Source organism: Schistocerca gregaria, chromosome X (genome assembly GCF_023897955.1).
Source record: "Schistocerca gregaria isolate iqSchGreg1 chromosome X, iqSchGreg1.2, whole genome shotgun sequence".
Classification (NCBI taxonomy): Eukaryota; Metazoa; Arthropoda; class Insecta; order Orthoptera; family Acrididae; genus Schistocerca; species Schistocerca gregaria.
The window spans coordinates 808,235,628-808,257,532 of record NC_064931.1 but is presented as its reverse complement, the minus strand read 5'-3'; the positions used below and the strand labels follow the sequence as shown (position 1 = coordinate 808,257,532).

Genomic DNA, 21,905 nt, shown 5'->3' with positions numbered 1-21,905 from the left:
CTGACAAATAAAACTGGAAATGGCATGTACCAAAGTAACAGTTCAATACTTTTCTGATAGCCCAACCTTCCACACAAGTGTAAAAATCCATACTAGTGGACCTGGGTTGTAATTTTATGGTCAGTGTTTGAGTTTATAATTTTTACTGTCCTTGTTCTTGGTGTCAGCTGTCTTGCTTCTTTAGTCTGGGTAATCAGCTGATTGCTGTAACAATTCTCAGCATTGTCAGGTTGAACAGAAACAAAGCATTCATTGTTGTTTCAGCCTTTTGGCCATGGTTCAGGAAAAACAGTGATATGGCTTGCTTTGTTGTGTTGTATGCAAATGTCATGACACGCAGTAGCACATACGGGTTTGACTTCAATGTACATCAAAAGTGTATCTGCCAATGTATTATCAAAATGTTTCACGAGGTCATCTACCTGCGGATAGTAGGAAATTTTCATTGTACTAATAATGTTGCAAAACAAAAAGTCGTACTGACAGCAGTAACTGCAGCTTTTTCCACAATCACAGAGCATAGCACAGTGCCTTCCATGCTTTCAAATTACATCTTCTATAAGAATCCTGGTGATTCCCAGAGTTTCTTTGTTTGGTACTGTTGTATATACACCATAGGCTACTACGTCTGCTGCCAGCCTGATGTCTCCGGCCTCTACAGTGGGCTATCCATTGCTCAGAAGTCTCTCTCTTCCTGAGAGTTTGTATTCATAAATGACAGGCATCACATGTCACAGCACAGTGCTGTATGCAAACAGTAAGTTTATGCATCATTGTCATAGGCTCCACCAGGGGCACCAGCTATGCTTCTGAGCAGCACTTGGACACAGAAACTGGTGCCCCTATTATCAAAGAACAATCACAGTCCACACAACATGTAGTCAGTATGCAAGTATTTTTAACAATCACTTTCTAAATGTAGCAGCAAAAATAGGGTTAAATGGTTCAGTTGAAGAATAAAAAAATATGTTAAAAATGTCATTCCCCAGGACTTTAGGACTTGAGAAATAGCACGAACTTCCCCCACTGAAATTAAGGGAATTATAAATAAACTGAAAAACAATAGCTCGTGTGGTGTTCATGGAACCTCTAACAGAATTTTGAAGTTTTGTTCTAATTTAATAAGTGGAGTCCTTAACGATATATGTAATGCTTCGCTGGCACAGGGAATTTTTCTAGACAGATTGAAATACGCAATTGTCAAACTTTTCCATAAGAAAGGGGACAAGAGTGACTTAAATAACTATAGACCAGTCTCATTGCTGACATCATTTTCTAAAATATTCAAACAAGTAATGTATTCAAGAGTAGTCTTACATTTAAGTGAAAATAATTTGCTCAGTGTGTCACAGTTCGGATTCCAGAAGGGTTATTCGACTGAGAATGCTATCTACACATTTACCCATCAAATAGTACAAGCCCTAAATAACAAATTATCACCAGTTGCTATTTTTTGTGATCTCTCCAAGGCTTTTGACTGTGTGGATCATGTCACACTCTTAGAAAAACTCAGGTTTTATGGAATTGAAGGCTATACACACAGCTGGTTTGAATCATACTTAATGAACAGAACGAAAAAAGTTGTGCTTAATAGCACAAATAATGTTGGGAGGGTGGTAAATTCTAGTGAATGGGGAGTTATCACAAAGAGAGTTCCACAGGGTTCAATTTTTAGGTCCTCTGCTGTTCCTTATTCATGTTAATGACCTCCCAATTAATGTTCAGCATGGGAAACTAGTATTTTTTGCAGATGACACGGGTGCTATAATAAATCCCATTCCAGAAAAAGCAGTTGATGATATTGTTAAGGGTGTCTTTCAAAGAATTATTATGTGGTTCTCGGAAAATGAACTCTCTCTTAATTTTGAAAAAACTCACTATATCCAGTTCTGTACACAGAATAGAATCATACCGACAACTGGTGTAGCATGAGAACAGGGCTCAGTTAACAGGGTAGATTTCTCCAAATTTTTGGGTGTTCACATTGATGACAACTTGAACTGGAAGAAGCATATTACTGAGCTTCTCAAACAACTAAGTTCAGCTTCTTTCACTCTTCGTAAAATCGCTAGTCTTGGTAATAAACAGATCAGCCTCCTAACGTACTGCGTATATTTCCATTCAATAATGTCTTATGGCAGATGTGAAAATTACCGAACTATCAGTCTAATAAGTCACAGCTGCAAAATAATAACACGAATTCTTTACAGACGAATGGAAAAACTAGTAGAAGCCGACCTCGGGGAAGATCAGTTTGGATTCCATAGAAATGTTGGAACACGTGAGGCAATACTGACCCTACGACTTATCTTAGAAAATAGATTACAGAAGGACAAACCTACATTTCTAGCATTTGTAGACTTAGAGAAAGCTTTTGACAATGTTGACTGGAATACTCTCTTTCAAATTCTGAAGGTGGCAGGGGTAAAATACAGGGAGTGAAAGGCTATTTACAGTTTGTACAGAAACCAGATGGCAGTTATAAGAGTCGAGGGACATGAAAGGGAAGCAGTGGTTGGGAAGGGAGTGAGACAGGGTTGTAGTCTCTCCCCGATGTTATTCAATCTGTATATTGAGCAAGAAGTAAAGGAAACAAAAGAAAAATTTGGAGTAGGTGTTAAAATCCATGGAGAAGAAATAAAAACTTTGAGGTTCGCCAATGACATCATAATTCTGTCAGAGACAGCAAAGGACTTGGAAGAGCAGTTGAACAGAATGGATAGTGTCTTGAAAGGAGGATATAAGATGAACATCAACAAAAGCAAAACGAGGATAATAGAATGTAGTCGAATTAAGTCGGGTGATGCTGAGTGAATTAGATTAGGAAATGAAGCACTTAAAGTAGTAAAGGAATTTTGCTATTTGGGGAGCAAAATAACTGATGATGTTCGAAGTAGAGAGGATATCAAATGTAGACTGGCAATGGCAAGGAAAGCGTTTCTGAAGAAGAGAAATTTGTTAACATCGAGTATAGATTTAAGTGTCAGGAAGTCTTTTCTGAAAGTATTTGTATGGAGTGTAGCCATGTATGGAAGTGAAACATGGATGATAAATAGTTTGGACAAGAAGAGAATAGAAGCTTTCGAAATGTGGTGCTACAGAAGAATGCCGAAGATTAGATGGGTAGATCACATAACTAATGAGGAAGTATTGAATAGGATTGGGGAGAAGAGAAGTTCGTGGCACAACTTGACCAGAAGAAGGGATCGGTTGGTAGGACATGTTCTGAGGCATCAAGGGATCACCAATTTTGCATTGGAGGGTAGCGTGGAGGGTAAAATCGTAGAGGAAAACCAAGAGATGAATACACTAAGGAGATTCAGAAGGATGTAGGTTGCAGTAGGTACTGGGAGATGATGAAGCTTGCACAGGATAGAGTAGCATGAAGAGCTGCATCAAACCAGTCTCAGGACTGAAGACCACAACAACAATGTCTTATGGAATAGTTTTCTGGGGTAACTCACCACTTAGACATAAAGTATTGATTGCCCAAAAGAGAGCACTGAGAATAATTGGTGGTGTTCTCCCAAGGACGTCATGTAGGCACCTTTTCAAGTAGTTAGGTATTTTAACTGCACCATCAGAGTGCATATATTCACTAATGAAATTTGTTAGAAATCATCCATCTCAATTTGCGAAGAACAGTGATGTTCATACGTACAACACTACAGGGAAAAATTACCTTTCCTATCCATTACTGAAGCTGTCAGTTGCTCAAAAAGGAGTAAGTTATTCAGCAACAAAAATCTTTGATCATTTGCCCAACAATATAAAGTGTCTGGCAAGTTTTAAATCTAGCTTAAAGTCATTTCTTTTGGACAACTCCTTCTACTCTATGGACGAGTTTCTGTTTCAGAAATGGTAAAAAAAAGTACCTCTAAATGTAGTTGCATGTGTAGAACTAAAAATTTCAGTAATATTAATATTAGCATTATCTCTTGTAAGCTGACCTGTTCCACATCATATCGATAAAATAATAAAGAAAATGATCTATGGAACATGACATAACTAAAACTAAACTAAAACTCAGGAACGTACTTCCACTGGCTAGGTACATAATGCAAAACACAGCCTAAAGCAGGCCAGTTCAGTTCAGTTGCTCCCACAGTTCCAAGCCTGGAGCTGGCTATACTCATAGTTCATCAGTTCATCAAATGGAACTCCCTGAGATAAGCCAGGACACTCCACTGTGCTTCGCACCATCGTCATGCTACTATGTTACTCGACACAGTGTGGTCCATCACAGACACCGCCCTAAGTCATACGGGATGATGTTTCCCACAAATCTGGTGTCATGTCAGCGAACTTTGTGGTTGTTACTTCAAGTGATCATGAATCATCTTTCAGTAATTGTTTTCAGGACAAATGTCATCATGAATTTGTGCAGTTAAGATAATGTTTTGTATTGCAATTTGAGAATCATCTTTTAACACAGCAAGCAGCCACCTACAAATAGCAGGAAAGTAAAGTTGTGACAAGTCTTTGTCCACACGTGTTAAAGTACATTTTTGCAATTGTTTACTCTTCCATCATCCATTATCGAGGACATTGGCAATAAGGCTATTTTCATGCATGGTTTATGGTTCTTGCAGTGTGTTAGTTTGTTTGCTGGAGTAGCATTCTGTTTTTCTGTCTGGTTGAGAGTTGCTCAAGCATATGCATTTTTGGTTGGGTGTTTTTTTTGTTTTGTTTTGTTTTGTTTTGTTTTGATGAGGTTGCATATTGATAGTTTTGGTGTTGTCACAGTTTATATCCAGTGGTGCTAGTTGCATCCTGCTAATCTTCCAATGATATCTGTGTGTTACACTGGTTGTTATTAGTTGATGTTGTTGGTCTGCATTGTTTACAGTGGTCCATTGGCACATTTTTCATATTTTTGTGACAATTCAAGTCCCATGACTGGTAATGTATTTTCACCTACAGTTTGCGTATCCTTCTCTATCACTGCACCTGTCCCATCATTCAGATACAAGAGCAACAAATTTAGAAACTGCTGCAGGGTTTAACACAGCACTCTCAGGTTTTGTCTGCAAAAGCCATGCCTCAGCATGCTGTTCCCATTTCTGCACCAAAGCTTTGGGTGTCTGATGGCCAGGAGGACTGGGCCATGTACTGTCAACAATTGGTGTTGCATTTCATAGGTCCACACCATATAAAATTCGCAATGCAGTGCTCACTTTCTTGCAAGTGCACGATTAAAAATCTTTAGTATGTGTTGTCAGTTTTTGCTGGACCCTCATCCAGATGACATAGACAATGACTTATCGGAGGAACAGTTGGTTGTGCATTTCTGTTGTAGTAAAAGTCACCTCCAGTTGCAGCCTGTGCGCACTTCGTTACGAGCTACTGGCCAACAGTCTTCCCCACAGTCTTCAAGTAAGTGTGTTCACGAGCCGTATCCAGAAAGTGTGTCCAGAAGTGTTTTGTATGGCTTGCTGAGTCACCTTCAGTCCCGTACACAATGCAGTATTTGGTTTTGTAATCACAGAATTCCATGGTGGCAGTCCCGCCGCTATTGGCCCAGCCCTGGCCTGTGATGCTATCGAGCACTGACCTTCTTGTCAGCAGTTCAGTCCTGTTGACACTGGGCCTGTTGTGGTAGGACGTCATCTTGGTGTCTCTCCTGTCAGTGATAACCCTATCAAGGCCAGCCCTCCTGTCACTGCCAAGTCTATCAATGATGACGTCTGCCCCGTTATCCATCCGCATGTAACTGGCCCTGTCCTGGGTGGCCCTCATGTCATCACTCAATCCGTCAGTGACAACATAAGTCCTGTCTTCAGTCCATCCATCACTAGACCTGTTCCAACTGGCTCTCCTGTCATTGAAAAGCCTGTCAGCGATGATGTCATTCATGTGGTCAGTCTTTATGTTGCCGACACTGTCATGGCCATCCTTCCAGCCGTCACCATGTCTGTATGCAACAACATCCGTCCTGATGTGAGACTGCAAGTCGCCTGCCCTACAGTTGCTGGAAAGTCGGTTTGCGATGCTCTCAGTCCTGTAGTCAGTATGTGAGTGACCAGCCATGCTCTCAGTCCTGTAGTCAGTATGGGAGTCACCAGCCATGCTCGCTCTCCAGTCATTGCCATGTCTGTTTGCGATGACGTCGGTCTGTTCATCAGTCTTTGTGATGCCGGCCCCTGGCTTTCGCCAATCCTGCCAATGCTGATGCCAACTGTCTAGTCAGTGTATTAATTGCTGATCCTTCCAGGGCCAGTCCTCTCACTGCCACTGTTTCTGTGGTCAGTCCAGTTGTCACTACTGGCATCGCTGTGACCACCCACTTCTACTGTCATTGCCGACCTTGCTGCTGGTCTCACCATCCTGGCTGGTGCCACCAATCCTGTCCTGTGTTCTTCTGGGCACTGGATTATGCCTTCGTGGAAGTTTTGCTGAACGCCCCTCCAGCACCCGGCCTTTTCTTTTGTTGCCCATGATGGCCAGTCACTGTTCCCCTACATGCTTGATCTGTTGAAATCATTTTCTTGGGTTAATCAGGTGTTCAATTCGTATTTTCATGTACCTGGTGCTGTAGTTGTCAGAAAATATTTATGTACTTTTTCTATTCTTGTTTAGATCCCACAGGTCCTATGCTCCATGCTCAGCAGTTCAGCAGTCTTGTTCACTGAATCTTGTACTCAGAAGTTTATTGTTTTTAGTTCAGTTCAATTCTGTGGACTTGAATACCAGCTGTTGTTTATTATTTCATAGTTTTTCTGGAGATTCCTGTTGGTGAAAGAAAAGTCGAGGGAGATGGTTCATCACTGATGTCCAAGTGTGTGGCGGAACAATGTCACGGGAGACGGTTTGTCACTAATAGCTGATGTAACTCATCCATATGTCTGGGCCAATCCAGCACCTCCTTGTCAGAATCCAGCACTTTATCCAGCTCCAGTACCTTTGATAGCTCTTGCACCATCTTCTATTCACGTCCACGCACAGTGTCTTGAAAGGTTTTCAACTGGGTCGTCCTGGCTGGCTGCCATGCCCCATCTCATCAGCTGGCCCAATGCACTGCTTCGCACATTTGCCACACAGATACAGCCATTGTTGGCCTCCTACGAGATGGCTTTGCCATCTCTTTCATAAGGGGAAAGGATGTTACCTATCAGCTGCAGACCACGTACATACACTACTAGTCTGACATCTCTGCCCTGCTGGGTTGCCTACCCATTACCCGCAAATGTCTCTCTTCCAGAGATTGTGTATTTATACAAGACTACACAGTGCTTTATACAAATAGTATGTTTATATACTGTCTTTTACGGGCTCTGCCAGGGGGCAACAGCTATGTTTCTGAGTAGCACACACACCAGGAAGATGGAAATGCTGCTACCAAAGAACAAGCACTCACCTTACATCATTTAACCACAAACGTACTTCCACCAGATGAATATGTAAGACCAAGCAAAGCCTCCAGAAGGCCATTTCAGATCAGTTCAGTTGCTCTTGCAGTTCCACACCAGGAGCTGACTACTTTCAGAGCTCATCAAACAAAACTATTAGTATCAGTCATGTCATAAAACACTTGGGAGTAAAAATGTGAAGAAATATAAAGTGGAACAATCACAGGGGCTCAGTAGTACATAAAGCCAAGGGCTGTTTTTGATTCATTGGTAGGATACTATGAAACTGTACACAAATGAGACTACAAAACATTCAAACAACCAATGCTTTAATCCTGCACAAGTGCATGTGCACGTGTCACATCAGACTAGAAGTGGTCATCAAGCAAATCCACAGAAGAAAAGTGTGAGTGGTCACAGGTTTGTTTGTCTGGTTGGGTAGTATAATAGAAATTTTGAACATACTGCTTAGAAAACTCCAAGAACTCACTATCAGGGCAGACACTACAAGTTGTGGAAAGGGAAGCATGACATACTATTAGTTATAAACTTTATTGGGTGATATATTCCTTTTCATCCCCCCCCCACCCCCCCCATGAACCATGGACCTTGCCATTGGTGGGAGGGCTTGCATGCCTCAGTGATACAGATAGCCGTACTGCAGGTGCAACCACAACAGAGGGGTATCTGTTGAGAGGCCAGACAAACATGTGGTTCCTGAAGAGGGGCAGCAGCCTTTTCAGTAGTTGCAGGGGCAATAGTCTGGATGATTGACTGATCTGGTCTTGAAAGATCAACCAAAACTGCCTTGCCGTGATAGTACTGCGAACGACTGAAAGCAAGGGGAAACTACAGCTTTAATTTTTCCTGAGGGCATGCAGCTTTACTATACGGTTAAATGATGATGGCGTTCTCTTGGGTAAAATATTCCAGAGGTAAAATAGTCACCCATTCAGATCTCTGAGAGGGGACTACTCAGGAGGACATCATTACCAGGAGAAACAAAACTGGCGTTCTACGGGTCGGAGCTTGGAATGTCACATCCCTTACTTGGGCAGGTACTTTAGAAAATTTAAAAAGGGAAATGGATAGCTTAAAGTTAAATATAGTGGGAATTAGTGGAGTTTGGTGGCAGGAGGAACAAGACTTCTGGTCAGGTGAACACAGGGTTATAAATACAAAATCAAATATAAGTAATGCAGGAGAAGTATTAATAATTAATAAAAAATAGGAATGCGGGTAAGTTACTATGAACAGCATAGTGAACGCATTACTGTAGCCAAGATAAGACACGAAGCTCACACCTACCATAGTAGTACAAGTTTACATGCCAACTATCTCTGCAGATGACAAACAGATTGAAGAAATGTACGATGAGATAAAAGAAATTATTCAGAAACTGAAGGGAGACAAAAATTTAATAGTCATGTGAGACTGGAATTCAATAGCAGGAAAAGGAAGAGAATGAGAAATAGTGGGTCAACATGGAATGGGGATAAGGTAGGAAAGAGGAAACCGCCTGGCAGAATTTTGCACAGAGCATAAATTAATCATAGTTAACACTTGATTTAAGTATCATGAAAGAAGGTTAAATAAGTGGAAGAGGCCTGGAGACACTGGAAGGTTTCAGATAGATTACATAATGGTAAGACCAAGATCTAGGAACCAGTTTTTAAACTGTAAAACATTTCCAGGGGCAGATGTGGACTCAGACCACAATCCGTCTGTTACGAGCTGTAGATTAAAACTGAAGAAACTGCAAAAAGGTGGGAATTTAAGGAGATGGGACCTGGATAAAGTGAAACAACCAGAGGTTGTAGAGAGTTCCAGGAAGAGCATTAGGGAACAACTGACAAATATGGGGGAAAGAAATACAGTACAAGAAGAATGGGTAACTTTGAGAGATGAAATAGTGAAGGCAGCAGAGGATCAAGTAGGTAAAAAGACAAGGGCTAGTAGAAATCCTCAGGTAACAGAAGGGATATTGTATTTAATTGATGAAAGGAAGAAATATAAAAATGCAGTAAATGAAACAGGCATAAAGGAGAACAAACATCTGAAAAATGAGATTGACAGGATGTGCAAAATGGCTAAGCGGGGATGGCTAGAGGATAAATGTAAGGATGTAGAGGCATATACAGGGTGTCCAGAAAAGGGCTCCCTGATTTCAAAATTAAATATCTCTAAAACAAAGATCGATAGAGGAATGCAGTAAATGGTACGTTTATTGTAAAAGCTTTAAGAAGTTTATACAGCAGTTTGAAATAACAGTTACAAAAGCTGCTAACAGATGGTGCTGTATGCTGTACAGCTCATATCAGCATACATAAGTGAAATAATTGTATGAAAACAATCTTTGCAAACAATCACATCACAATGTTTTCAAAATGTTCAACATTGGCATTACAGAGGTGGCACAAACGAAGAATGAAATTCGCAATCACATTTCATAGTGTCTCAACTGAAATGGGTTCACATGCCACAGAAATTGCCGGTTCAAGCTCGTCCAGCGTGGCGGGATGCTTCGGGTAGACTATGTCTTTCACTGTGCCCCACAAAAAAAAAGTCACAGGGAGTCAAATTCGGCGAATATGGAGGCCAATCCATGCCTGCACCAGTAAATTTGGGATATTCCAAAGCAATGACTCGATTCCCGAAGTATTCCTCAAGAAAGCAAAACACTTGTTCGGTCTGATGTGAACGGACTCCATCTTGCATAAACCATTCAGTACCTGGTCGATCCTCTAACGCTTGCTGTGTGGCGGCAAATTGTTCCAAAATTGCAATGTAACGTGCACCAGTGACCGTTTCTCGAATGAAAAAAGGGCCAATAATGCCTCTGCTGCATACTGCAGCCCACACAGTAACTTTAGGAGAATATAGGGGTTTCGCTTCACACCAATATGGCTTTTCGGAACCCGAAAATCGCCAGTTCTGCTTATTCACATACCCATTCAGGTGGAAGTGTGCTTCATCTGTAAACCAGATGCAGCCAACATCAAATCCTTCACTATCAATCACTGTGAGCATCTGATTAGCAAAGGCAACCCTTTGCTGCACAGCTCATAGGGGTATGGCCTGGTGCGTTTGAATTTTGAATGGAAACATGTGTAGGCTCTTTCTCAGTATTTTCTGCGTGCTGGAACGCTTCAAACCAGTCTCAGATGCAATTCTGCAGACTGATGACATTGGATTTCGCTGAATAATTCCAGAAACTATGGCGATATTTTCAGGTGTAACTGCAGTTTGCTTGCAGCCAACATGCCCCACTACATCATCAGTTACGCTGCCTGTTCGTTGAAATTTTGCGAAGAGCATACGAATGGTTTTCGCATCGGGTACTTTTGGAACATTAAATCGTGCTTGAAAACTTCGCCTTGTTGCCGTAGGTCTCTCTTCTAACCTGTGGTACTCTAGCACCAGAAAAACACATTGTTCAATGGAGTGCATGGTTTTAATCTCTTCCTTCGGTACGCTAACCTCCCTTCACATTTCAATAGTGGAACTGATCGCTCTGGACTTCGGGTCACTATTTATATTAGGCATTACATATGGCGATTACAGCGCCATCTGTTAGCAGCTATTCAAACTATTATTTCAAACTGCTGTATAAACTTCTTACAGCTTTCACAATAAACATACCATTTACTGCATTCCTCTATCGATCTTTGTTTTCGAGATATTTAAGTTTTAAATCAGGGAGTCCTTTCCTGGACACCCTGTATCACTAGGGGTAAGGTAGATACTGCCTAGAGACCTTTGGAGAAAAGAGAACCACTTGAATGAATACCAAGAGCTCAGATGGAAAACCAATTCTACGCAAAGACGGGAAAGCAGAAAGATGGAAGGAATATATACACGGTTTATACAAGGGTGATGTACTTAAGGGCAATATTATGGAACTGGAAGAGGATGTAGATGAAGAAGAAATGGGAGATATAATGTTGCATGGAGAGTTTCACAGAGCACTGAAAGTCAAAACAAGGCCCCAGGAGTAGACAACATTTCGTTAGAGCTACCGATAGCATTGGGAGAGCCAGCCATGATAAAACTCTTCCATTTGGTGAGCAAGATGTATGAGACAGGTGAAATACCTTCAGACTTCAATAAGAGCAAAATACTAGAATGGAAAAGCTGGTAGAAGCCCACCTCGGGGAAGATTAGTTTGGATTCTGTAGAAATATTCGAACACGTGAGGCAATACTGATGCTATGACTTGTCTTAGACAATGGATTAAGGAAAGGCAAACCTACATTTTTAGCATTTGTATACTTAGAGAAAGCTTTTGACAATGTTAACTGGAATACTCTCTTTCACATTCTGAAGGTGGCAGGGGTGAAATAAAGGGAGCGAAAGGCTATTTACAATTTGTACAGAAACCAGATGGCAGTTATACGAGTCGAGGGGCATGAAAGAAAAGCAGTGGATGGGAAGGAAGTGAGAGAGGGTTGTAGCCTATCCCTGATGTTATTCAGTCTGTATATTGAGCAAGCAGTAAGGAAACAAAACAAAAATTTGGAGTAGGAATTAAAGTCCATGGAGAAGAAATAAAAACTTTGAGGTTTGCCGATGACATGGTATTTCTATCAGAAACAGCAAAGGACCTGGAAGAGTAGTTGAACGGAATGGGCAGCGTCTTTACAAGAGGATAAAGATAAACATCACAAAAGCAAAACAAGGATAATGGAATGTAGTTGAATTAAATCAGGTGGTGCTGAAGGAATTAGATTAGGAAATGAGACACTTAAATTAGTAGATGAGTGTTGCTATTTGGGGAGCAAAATAACTGATGATGGTAGAAGTAGAGAGGATATAAAATGTAGACTGGCAATGGCAAGGAAAGGAAAGGAAAGCATTTCTGAAGAAGAGAAATTTGTTAACATCGAGTGTAGATTTAAGTGTTAGGAAGTCTCTTCTGAAAGTATTTGTATGGAGTGCAGCCCTGTATGGTAGTAAACATGGATGATAAATAGTTTAGACAAGAAGAGAATAAAAGCTTCTGAAATGTGGTGCTACAGAAGCATGCTGAAGATTAGATGGGCAGATCACCTAACTAATGAGGAGGTAGTGAACAGAATTGGAGAGAAGAGAAATTTGTGGCGCAACTTGACTAGAAGAAGGGATTGGTTATAGGACATGTTCTGAGGCATCAAGGGATCACCAATTTAGTATTGGAGGGTAGTGTGGAGGGTAAAAATCTTAGAGGGAGACCAAGAGATGAATACACTAAGCAGATTCAGAAGGATGTAGGTTGCAGTAGGTACTTGGAGATGCAGAAGCTTGCACAGGATAGAGTAGCATGGAGAGCTTGATCAAACCACACTCTGGACTGAAGACCACAATAACAACATTCCTTTTCATATCATCCAGTGCTAAGAAGGACATTTGTTATAAAACTGCAACTGATACATGATTAGCACCCAAAATTAGCATGCCTGAATATTTGTAGAATATTCATAAAACTAATGTGTTGTCATAGATATTCTTAACAACAATTTAGGCAAACAGACAACTATTCATGTACTATGAGCCACCTAATATGGCCTTACAGTTAATGATACTGCACAATTCATATACTAAAGTAAGAGATTGAAAAATATTTAAACATGTTGGTCAGCCACTGCAATACACCCTATCTAATAACAATTTCACACAACTGCTCAAAAAATTACTGTATTTAAAGACACATACCAGCATCATGGAATGTGGCAGTCCAAGAAAAGATAACAGTGACAAGGTTGCCAGGTTACTCAACTCACAACTAGCATAACTCATACTTACATAAAATGAACAAGATGAAACATGGGATGTCTGATGCTGTTAGCCCATGACTGTACTGTAAATTTACCTCTGTTCAGTCTATGAGATTCACTTTATTTACCCTCTTAACATAAAGCCCTGAGTTCTCTCATTTTATTATTTTGCAGAAACTTAAACTTCTGAGTATACTGAGGCAACTTAAAAACAAACCTTCAAAACATAAAACCCCTCTTATATCCATTTCAGCATTAATATTTAAGTGATGATTTTTCCTTAATGTGGAGCCACAGTCAAGCAAAACTTACAGAAAGATTGTTTTGAAGGTCTGTTCTTAAGTTGCCCAAGTATACACAAGAGTTAAAGTTTCTGTCAAAATAATAAAATAATGAAAGTCATCTGACTTGTGTGGCTCCAAACAATTCAGACATTTTTTTTAAATTTGTAACAACTGATAGTGGCCTAAGGTTGAAATCTAGATTGTGTAATGAAGCATATCGTACAGTCAAATGGTGGTTATAGCTTTCTGTAAGAGATAATGAAGTGTTTGGTCGCTAGAGAGCATCCAGTTCTACATTTGTAGCCTGGGTGTCATGTTTTGGTTGACATGGTTGCCATTAGACATTCTTTAATGTGTGCAGCACTGGATACTCAGCAACAAAATGTGCATTTTCAATCTGTGGCTTGTATTATTGTTTAGGCAATGTTTCCAAAAAAGGATGGCTCTAGTGATCCTGAGTTTGATATTGAATTTAGCAGCTCAGAAAGTGAAGAAGAATGTGATATTACTTCATTAGAGACTGAAATTCACAACAGTTTGTCAGCTGAGTGACAAGTACTGGCCAGTGCTATGAGATTTCTGTCCACAGGAAACCATTGTGAAATACAAGTTTAGACTTCACAGCTACACAGGAACTAAAAACTGACTTCAAGTTGCAGGACATTTTAGTCAAAGTCCAGTGCACAAGTATATTTGAGATATTATTACTGATGATCTTCAAAATTTTGTAACTCATTATTTTTAGCTTTAAAAGCTATCTTTATGTGTCTATATGTAATGACATTCAATATAGGATGTTTTTCATTAATAAAAATATTTTTTATTGTAATTTGAAAAAAAATCAGTATGTTAAGGGGTTAAGAATGGGTTGAACTGTTTGTGAATTGAGTCTCCTGGCTTACTTGTTTTGTTATTTCTCCTTGGGCTGTCATATTTCATAACACTGGTACTTCCATGATTTTTCAAGCAATTACAGAAAGTTATCATAATATGAGATGTATTGTTGTAGCTGACTCATGTGGTTCAATATTATTCATCCCATTACTTATATCAGATGAAGTGCACAAGTCATGTAAGTGGGCCAACATTTGATGGCTATCAAGTTTTATATTGTATATTCTTTTCAGCATTGGATGACATGAAACCGAATAAATCATGCATATAAAGTTTATGATTAATAATATGCTGCACTTCCTAGGTATGTGACCATTTACAGAATATTTGTATAGAGTGATACTGAATAAGTTCACAATTATAAATTTTGGCTACATAACAATTGGTTTATTTAAGTTTGATGTGTTGTAGTATTATCGATTTGACAGATTTTATACTTTATTAGGAATTTTCATTCACCATATTATCTATCATGGTATCAGGACGCTACTGTAAATGAAGCATTGTGTCCTAAAACATCACGCAATAAATGAGAGCCGAACGTTGTGGCAACACCCTTGAATGAATTCCCACATTATGAATGGTTACTACTCCACTTGAACCTATGATCGTTAGTTAGTTATCTGTTTCATGGAGCAGCTGAATGATTATTGCATCAAAATGATGTGGAATGAGTCAGTTTACAGGGTACAGATACACAGTTCATGTTAACATTAATGAACATATATTGTTAGTCCTACTCATGCAACTACACTTGCAAACTAGGGCTTTTTAACACACTATCAGTTTTTAATTTTTTTTAAAAAAAAGAGATACATGGAAAGGATTTAAAACTTGCCTTGTCACCTGTCAGACATTTTAGGTTTTATTGGACAAAAGATCAAAAATTTATATTGTTTCACAGAACCACTTAATAATGCTTTGAAACACATCATTAACAATCTTTTCTCTCGCTTCCTCTCTAATGAGACATATTATAACACTAGTAAAGGTACGAATTCTACTTGATGAATGTTAAGTGGAAGACCATTCACATATATAAGGAATACGAGTGGTCCCAAAACAAACCTGGTGGGCAGTGTGATATCTCTCCGGTGACTATAATTTTCTCTCCTTTCAATATTGTTTGAATTATTCAGCACAACCTTTCACATTCTCTTTTTTAAGTGTGATTAAACCCAATTGTGTGTAAACCTACCAAATCCATAAATCTTAAGTTTTTCTAAGAGAATAACATGATCTACACAGTCAAACACCTTGGGAAGATCACAAAAAATACTGACTGGAAATATTTCATTATTTAAGGCTTGTAACATTTGGTGAGTGAATCTATAAATCACATTTTCAGTGGAGCAACCTTTCTGGAATCCAAACTGTAACATGGTAAGTGAATTGCTTCTATTTAAATGTGGGATTACTCTTGCAAACGTTACTTCCTCCAGTATTTCAGAAAAACATGTTAGTGAGGAAATTGGACACTAATCATGTAAATCTTTCTTGCCGTCTTTCTTGGAAAGAGGTTTAACAGTTGCATACTTTAATCTGTCTGGAAAAATTCTCTGTGTCATGAAGCACTACATATGTCACTAAGGACACTGCTTATTAAGCAAGAACAAATTTTCACAATTCTGTTTGAAATTCCATCGACAGCATAGAAGCTTTTGCTTTTTAGAATTCTATTAATTTCAGTGCAGGATTTTGGTGCTACTTCTATTCACTTCAAGTTTTATGGAATGACAGTCTTAATATATTTTCTTGTTTCTTCAATTGAACTACTTAATCCAATTTTTGCTGCTACTTTTAAAAAGTGATTATTGAAAATACTTGCAACTTTTGAATTGTAAGTCACAATATTGTCATTTAGTTTAATTGTTGTTCTATCTTGTACATTAACTAGTCTGCCTATCTCCCATTTCACGACATCCCATACAGTTTTAATCTTGTTATCTGCATTATTTATTTTGTCAAGACATGCATATTTCTGGACATTTTAATAACTTACTTTTTTTTTGTTGAATGCAAATAACATTGGATCTTGACTTATTCTAGCTCCTATAAATTCCCCTTTTTCTCTTACATTAAATTTTGATTTCTTCAGTTATTCATGGCTTACTTTTCTTTTTTAATGGACTTTCTGGACAACATTTTAGGGAAGCTACTTTCAAATATTGACAGAAATTTACTATGGAATATATTGAATTCTACATTAGCATCTCTTTCTATATATACAGGAGTTGGACAAAAATATGGAAACATCAAAAACAAAACACATTACCACACCTAATATGGTTTAAGGAACCTGTTGGCATTCAAAAGAGCTTCCAGTCATTTCAGAGTCAGGAAATATTGGTCCTGTATGGTTTTCAAGGTGATCTTACACCACTCTTCCTGCAAAACAGTCACAAGTTCAGGTAATGATGATGGAGATTGATAGTGAACACACACCCTTCTCTCAAAAACAGACCAAAGAGGATAAATAACATTGAGATCTTTGACTGTGATGGCCAGGAAGGATGTGACAATTGATTCTTCTACTCACAAAACCAATCTTGGACTATGTGTTTTGTGTGAACAAGGGCCCTGTCATCCTGGAACACATCATCACCACTGGGGAAGAAACATTGTGCCATGGTATGGACCTGATCAGTCAAAATGATCACATAATCCTTGGCAGTAATGCAGCCTTTCAGAGTAACCATGATGCCCATGGAATACTACAATATGGTTGCCCAAATCATCACCAAACCCACACCATGTTTCATTCTTGGGATGCAAAGTCGATCAGAAGTTGGAAACAGTGTGAAACAAGATGCATCTGACCAAATTACTTTCTTCCATGGCTCCAAAGTCTAGGTTTTATGGCTTCAGCTCCACGTTTTCCTGTTACGTACATTTGCAGCACTGATGGGTGGTTTTGGAATCCTAGACTGCCCTGTTCGTCCCTGCTAATGGAGTTCCCTTTGTGTTGTTTTGATACTGGCAGAGTCAATGAGTGCAACATTCAGTTGTGTGGTGACTTTTGCAGCTGTCATCCTCTTATTTTTAATCACAAAACTCTTCAATGATAATCTGTCACGATCACTCAATATACACTTTCATCTGCATTGTGACCCAATGTGTGATGTTTTTCCACTTTTCCTGTATGCACTATAAATCTTCAATATTCTGCCACCTGCAACACCAAACCCTTCGGCCACCTAGCTTACAGATGCACTCACCATACGAGCACAAACAATTTGCTAACATTTGAATTCACTTAGCTCCAACATAACGCACTCACAGCTACACAGAACACTGTTGTGCCCATGACTGACACTTGCAATGTATTGAGGGCATTGCAGTGGTGCTATTCATGGTCAAAAACAAGACCACAACCTGCAGGCTTGGCCAGCTCTGCATTTTTGTTGAAGCATTTCCCATGGTGTTTCTGTATTTTTGCCCAACCCCTGTACCTCATCCCATACCAGCTCTTTTCACTTATTCTTAAAACATTGTATCCTGTTCTCATTAATAAGCTTCTCTGTTGTGTGTGAACATGCCTCAGGGCTGTAAGGTACTACAGTGTTTATTTCCATTAACAATTTTTTACACATTACTTGTTTCAGCCTATGCACAGTCAATAAAAATGTTATCTATCAGGGTCCTGCTATCCTCTGAACCTAGAGATATGTCACCTACTACCTCCTACTAAAGTTTCACCTCAATGGTTTTCAAATTGTGGCAGAGCAATGGTACTAATTCAGAGTTCTCAGCATTTCAAGGACAGAAAATAGAAACTCAGCTAAATATATGGGCTCTAGTTTGCTCAGCAGAGAGGACATCCTCTTAAGTGCATGCATCTGGGACAATAATATTTCATCACCCAATATTTCACCTGTTAAACATACAACCATCTTCAAAGTGAGTCAGTGACTGACTTAAAACCACTTGATGAATAATATATTGTGCAATAAAATGTACATACATCAGAGATAAGACAGTCAACACAACAGTGCCAGCCATGTGTATAACTTTGTGTGTCTAAGAAGAAAACATAACAAGTGCTGAGTCAGTAAATCCACAGTGCTTGCTATGTTTCATTCCTACACAACTAAAGTTTTATCTGGCATTGTTGTGTAGACTATCTTATTTCTGACACATGCATATTTTACTCCGCAGTATATCTCTATGTCAAATTGTTTTAATTCAGTCACTGACACACCTCGAAGATAGCTGTATGGTTAACAGCTGATGTATCAGAAGATCAAATACTGCTGTCCTGGATGCATGCCTGAAAGATGATAGCATAACCATGGACAACTTTTAACACTCTGCTGCTACTCTGAACACTACACAGCTAATCTTAACTTTAATAGGCAGACACTCAATGCTACATAGCAGTCATTCCAAAAAATCTTATAATGAAATAGTAAGGACACCAAGAGTCTCAAACAGTAAAATCTCTCAATTTCTCATACAAAACAGTCATATTTTGTAAATCTGAGGCACCAACACTTTCTTTTCAACTATCAGTTGTGTGATAGAGCCAACCATAAATAGTTTTTGTTGACTTTTTCTCAAAATAGATGTACCACATAAGCACAAGAGAACTCTGCATTGACAATAACTGTTTTCATAAGAATCTCTGCAACTGAATAACAGAAAACATAAGTGAAATCATGAGAATAAAACAATTAGGACTCTCAAAATTTCCAACCATCAAAACACAAGGAAGGAACACAGTTGCAGAAGCATTTAAATGTGTTCCACATAATGTTGTAAATATTGTGGCTGTGTGAAATGAATGACAGAAGAATCAGCTTTATAGACAATGCAGAAAGATACAGTAAAGACATGACATGGAAAACTAAGGACAGAAGGAGAGAAGGAAGGAAAATTACAGTGTAATATACCATCAGAGATAAAGCCATTATAGGTGGAGTCCTAGCACAGACAGAGAAGAGTATCAGCTTTGCTCATCTAAAAGGAACTATCTTGGTATGATTTAGGGAATAGAAATCTAGCCATTTCACTCTTAATCATCTTGTGTTGTAATGGGCAGCATATGAGAAAATGATAATAGGGTAGAAAATGATGGAATTAGAATTATGGGGAGAAAGATCCAAGTTTTACATCTGGTTGGTGATGAGTTAACTAATGATGGAGCACAAGTTAAAATTTGCATTGAGATAGATGGGGAAGGAAGCCAATTGAGTCATTTTCAAAGGAACCCTTCCTAGTATTCACCTTAAATAGTTTAGGGAAATTGACGAAAACCTAAATCTGGGTGACTGGATGATAATTTAAACCACTGCCCCCAATGTAAGCGTAATGTGCTAACCACTGCACCACCTCACTTGGTATTTGGAATAGAAACCATGGCACAAAAGTGCAGAGATTTGAGGAGGGCGGAAGGGGGAGAGGGGGAGGGAGAAAACAGGAGAGAGGAGGGAAGAGTGATAGAGGAGGAGAAGGATGGATGGTGAGGGGGAGGGGGAGGGGGAGGGGGAGGGAGAAAACAGGAGAGAGGAGGGAAGAGTGATAGAGGAGGAGAAGGATGGATGGTGAGGGGGAGGGGGAGGGGGAGGGAGAAAACAGGAGAGAGGAGGGAAGAGTGATAGAGGAGGAGAAGGATGGATGGTGAGGGGGAGGGAGGGAGGGAGGGAGGGAGGGAGGGAGGGAGAGGGAGAGAGAGAGAGAGAGAGAGAGAGAGAGAGAGAGAGAGAGAGAGAGAGAAGGATTCAGGTATCTCACTCCCAAGCATGGATGTAAACTAGAAACAGATTATTTCTGGTGGTTCCTCAGTTAAGGCACTGGATTCACATTTTAGAGAAGCTGTGATTAAGCCTCCTCTGGCCATAGTGTTTAAGGTTTTTTGTAGTCTCTCAAAATTACGTAAGGTAAAGAGGAAGCACCCTATTTCCTTCCTCATTCTTTTCCTTCCTGAACAAATGCTCTGTCTCTAACAACATTGTCACTGGCAAGAAATTAAACCCCAATCTTTATCTTTATCTTTATAAAGTAGGTGGTAAAATTTCCTAAGTACAACAAACAACACAGAAAACATTTACTTAAAGCACGCACAGTGTCACAAATTTGAATACCCATGCAACATAATTCATTAATTTGCTTTAAAAATTTAGATCAGTTGGTACAATAACATAATGTGTGATTTCCTTTCTTTTCTGACGAAGGCTTTGGCTGAAAGCTCAGTCTGTAACAATCTTCTTCTTGTGCCTGTCTGCAATTAAATGTGTCATATCTATGGTGAATAACATAACTACTCTCATATTACTCACGCCTTTTCAGTGGAGAAATGGTTGTCAATAGCTTCAAGTATTGGTTTATAGCATTGGTCTCGCTCGAGAGCTCCCTCAACGGTCCAATCACGATACACACTTTTCAATGTTGCCTGCAGCTTCTCAATGTCTTGCCAGGTAGGTGGCTCATCACGTCCACCTCTCTAAAAATATAGCAAAGAAAGCATAAAGTATTACTTGATGCCAGCAACTTATAATACTTCAAGTTCACAACGTTTAATTTGACACAGTCACAAAATGATGACTAAAGAAACTTACAAGTGTTTTCAATAAGATAAATTTAAGAACTATAGCTTTGTAGCATACATGGAAATCTAAGTATTTGGAGACTTTTCAGTAGACATCAGAGTGTAAATGGAAAGTTCATTTGGAAGGCACATGTTTACAGCTAAATGCAGAGCTACCTTTACCCTCGGATCATTGCCTACTCAGCACCCTCAATGTACTGAAATTCGTTTATTGTGCAATTGCATTTCTTGACATTATAAGGCATAGTATTTTGGTGCACTTTTAAACATTCATTGAGGATATCAATTACATGACATGATTCCTTATTGCCTACAACACGAATTATATGAAACATTCAAATTTCCATAGTATGATATTTGTCACAATTACGATATATCCTCCAGCTCATATAAAACATAAATATAAAACCAAGTATCTCTCCCCTGAGTTGTCTGGCACATATTCTCTGGGATTTTGGTAAATATTTTCTCTTTTGTTTTTCACTGTGTAGATGAATCAGCCTACACAAATATTGTTTATCATGTGTTTCATGTAACACATAGTGTTACTGAAAAATGTTGGTCTGCTTCTTTTAATGAACAAAATGGGAGAATTTTATGTGATCATTCAACAGAGTGGTCTCAAATTAATCCATTGCAATATTCGGTTTAGATACACATATTAACAGGAAGAGTAAAATATGAAGTATAATCAGTACCGCAGGAGTGAGTGAGTAGCACTGCTACATAGTGCCAGTAGACAGCACAACGCAGGCCAGCACATGTGATGGGGTGACTCAGGGTGGAAGGACATGACAAAGAAATATTTACAGAACATCATTTTATGGTGCAACCATCCGCAGCTTAGATGATATATGTCAATGAATTTCTTTAAAAATGTTTTATTAAAATCTTCTAAAGAAATTCTGGAAACCATGTTAGCTGTTGATAATCCTTTATTCCAAGATTACAAATGGCCAGCTACGCAACATTGTAATCGTGTCTTCAGGTATAAAAAAATAAAAATAAAAATAAATAAATAAATAAAATAAAATAAAATAAAAAATCTACGAAAACATATAATGTTGATTTGCAGCAA

General features: G+C 39.0%; 1 protein-coding gene across 4 annotated transcripts in view; it reads right to left on the bottom strand.

The window, feature by feature from the left end:
• The window catches only part of LOC126299438 (carnosine N-methyltransferase-like), a 686,336-nt gene that overhangs the window by 106,869 nt on the left and 557,562 nt on the right, over positions 1–21,905 (bottom strand). For all 4 annotated transcript variants that reach the window (XM_049991346.1, XM_049991345.1, XM_049991343.1 and 1 more), the window contains exon 4: positions 20,559–20,722. In XM_049991346.1, coding sequence (XP_049847303.1) covers positions 20,559–20,722 — 164 coding nt within the window. The remainder of the gene's footprint in view (positions 1–20,558; positions 20,723–21,905) is intronic.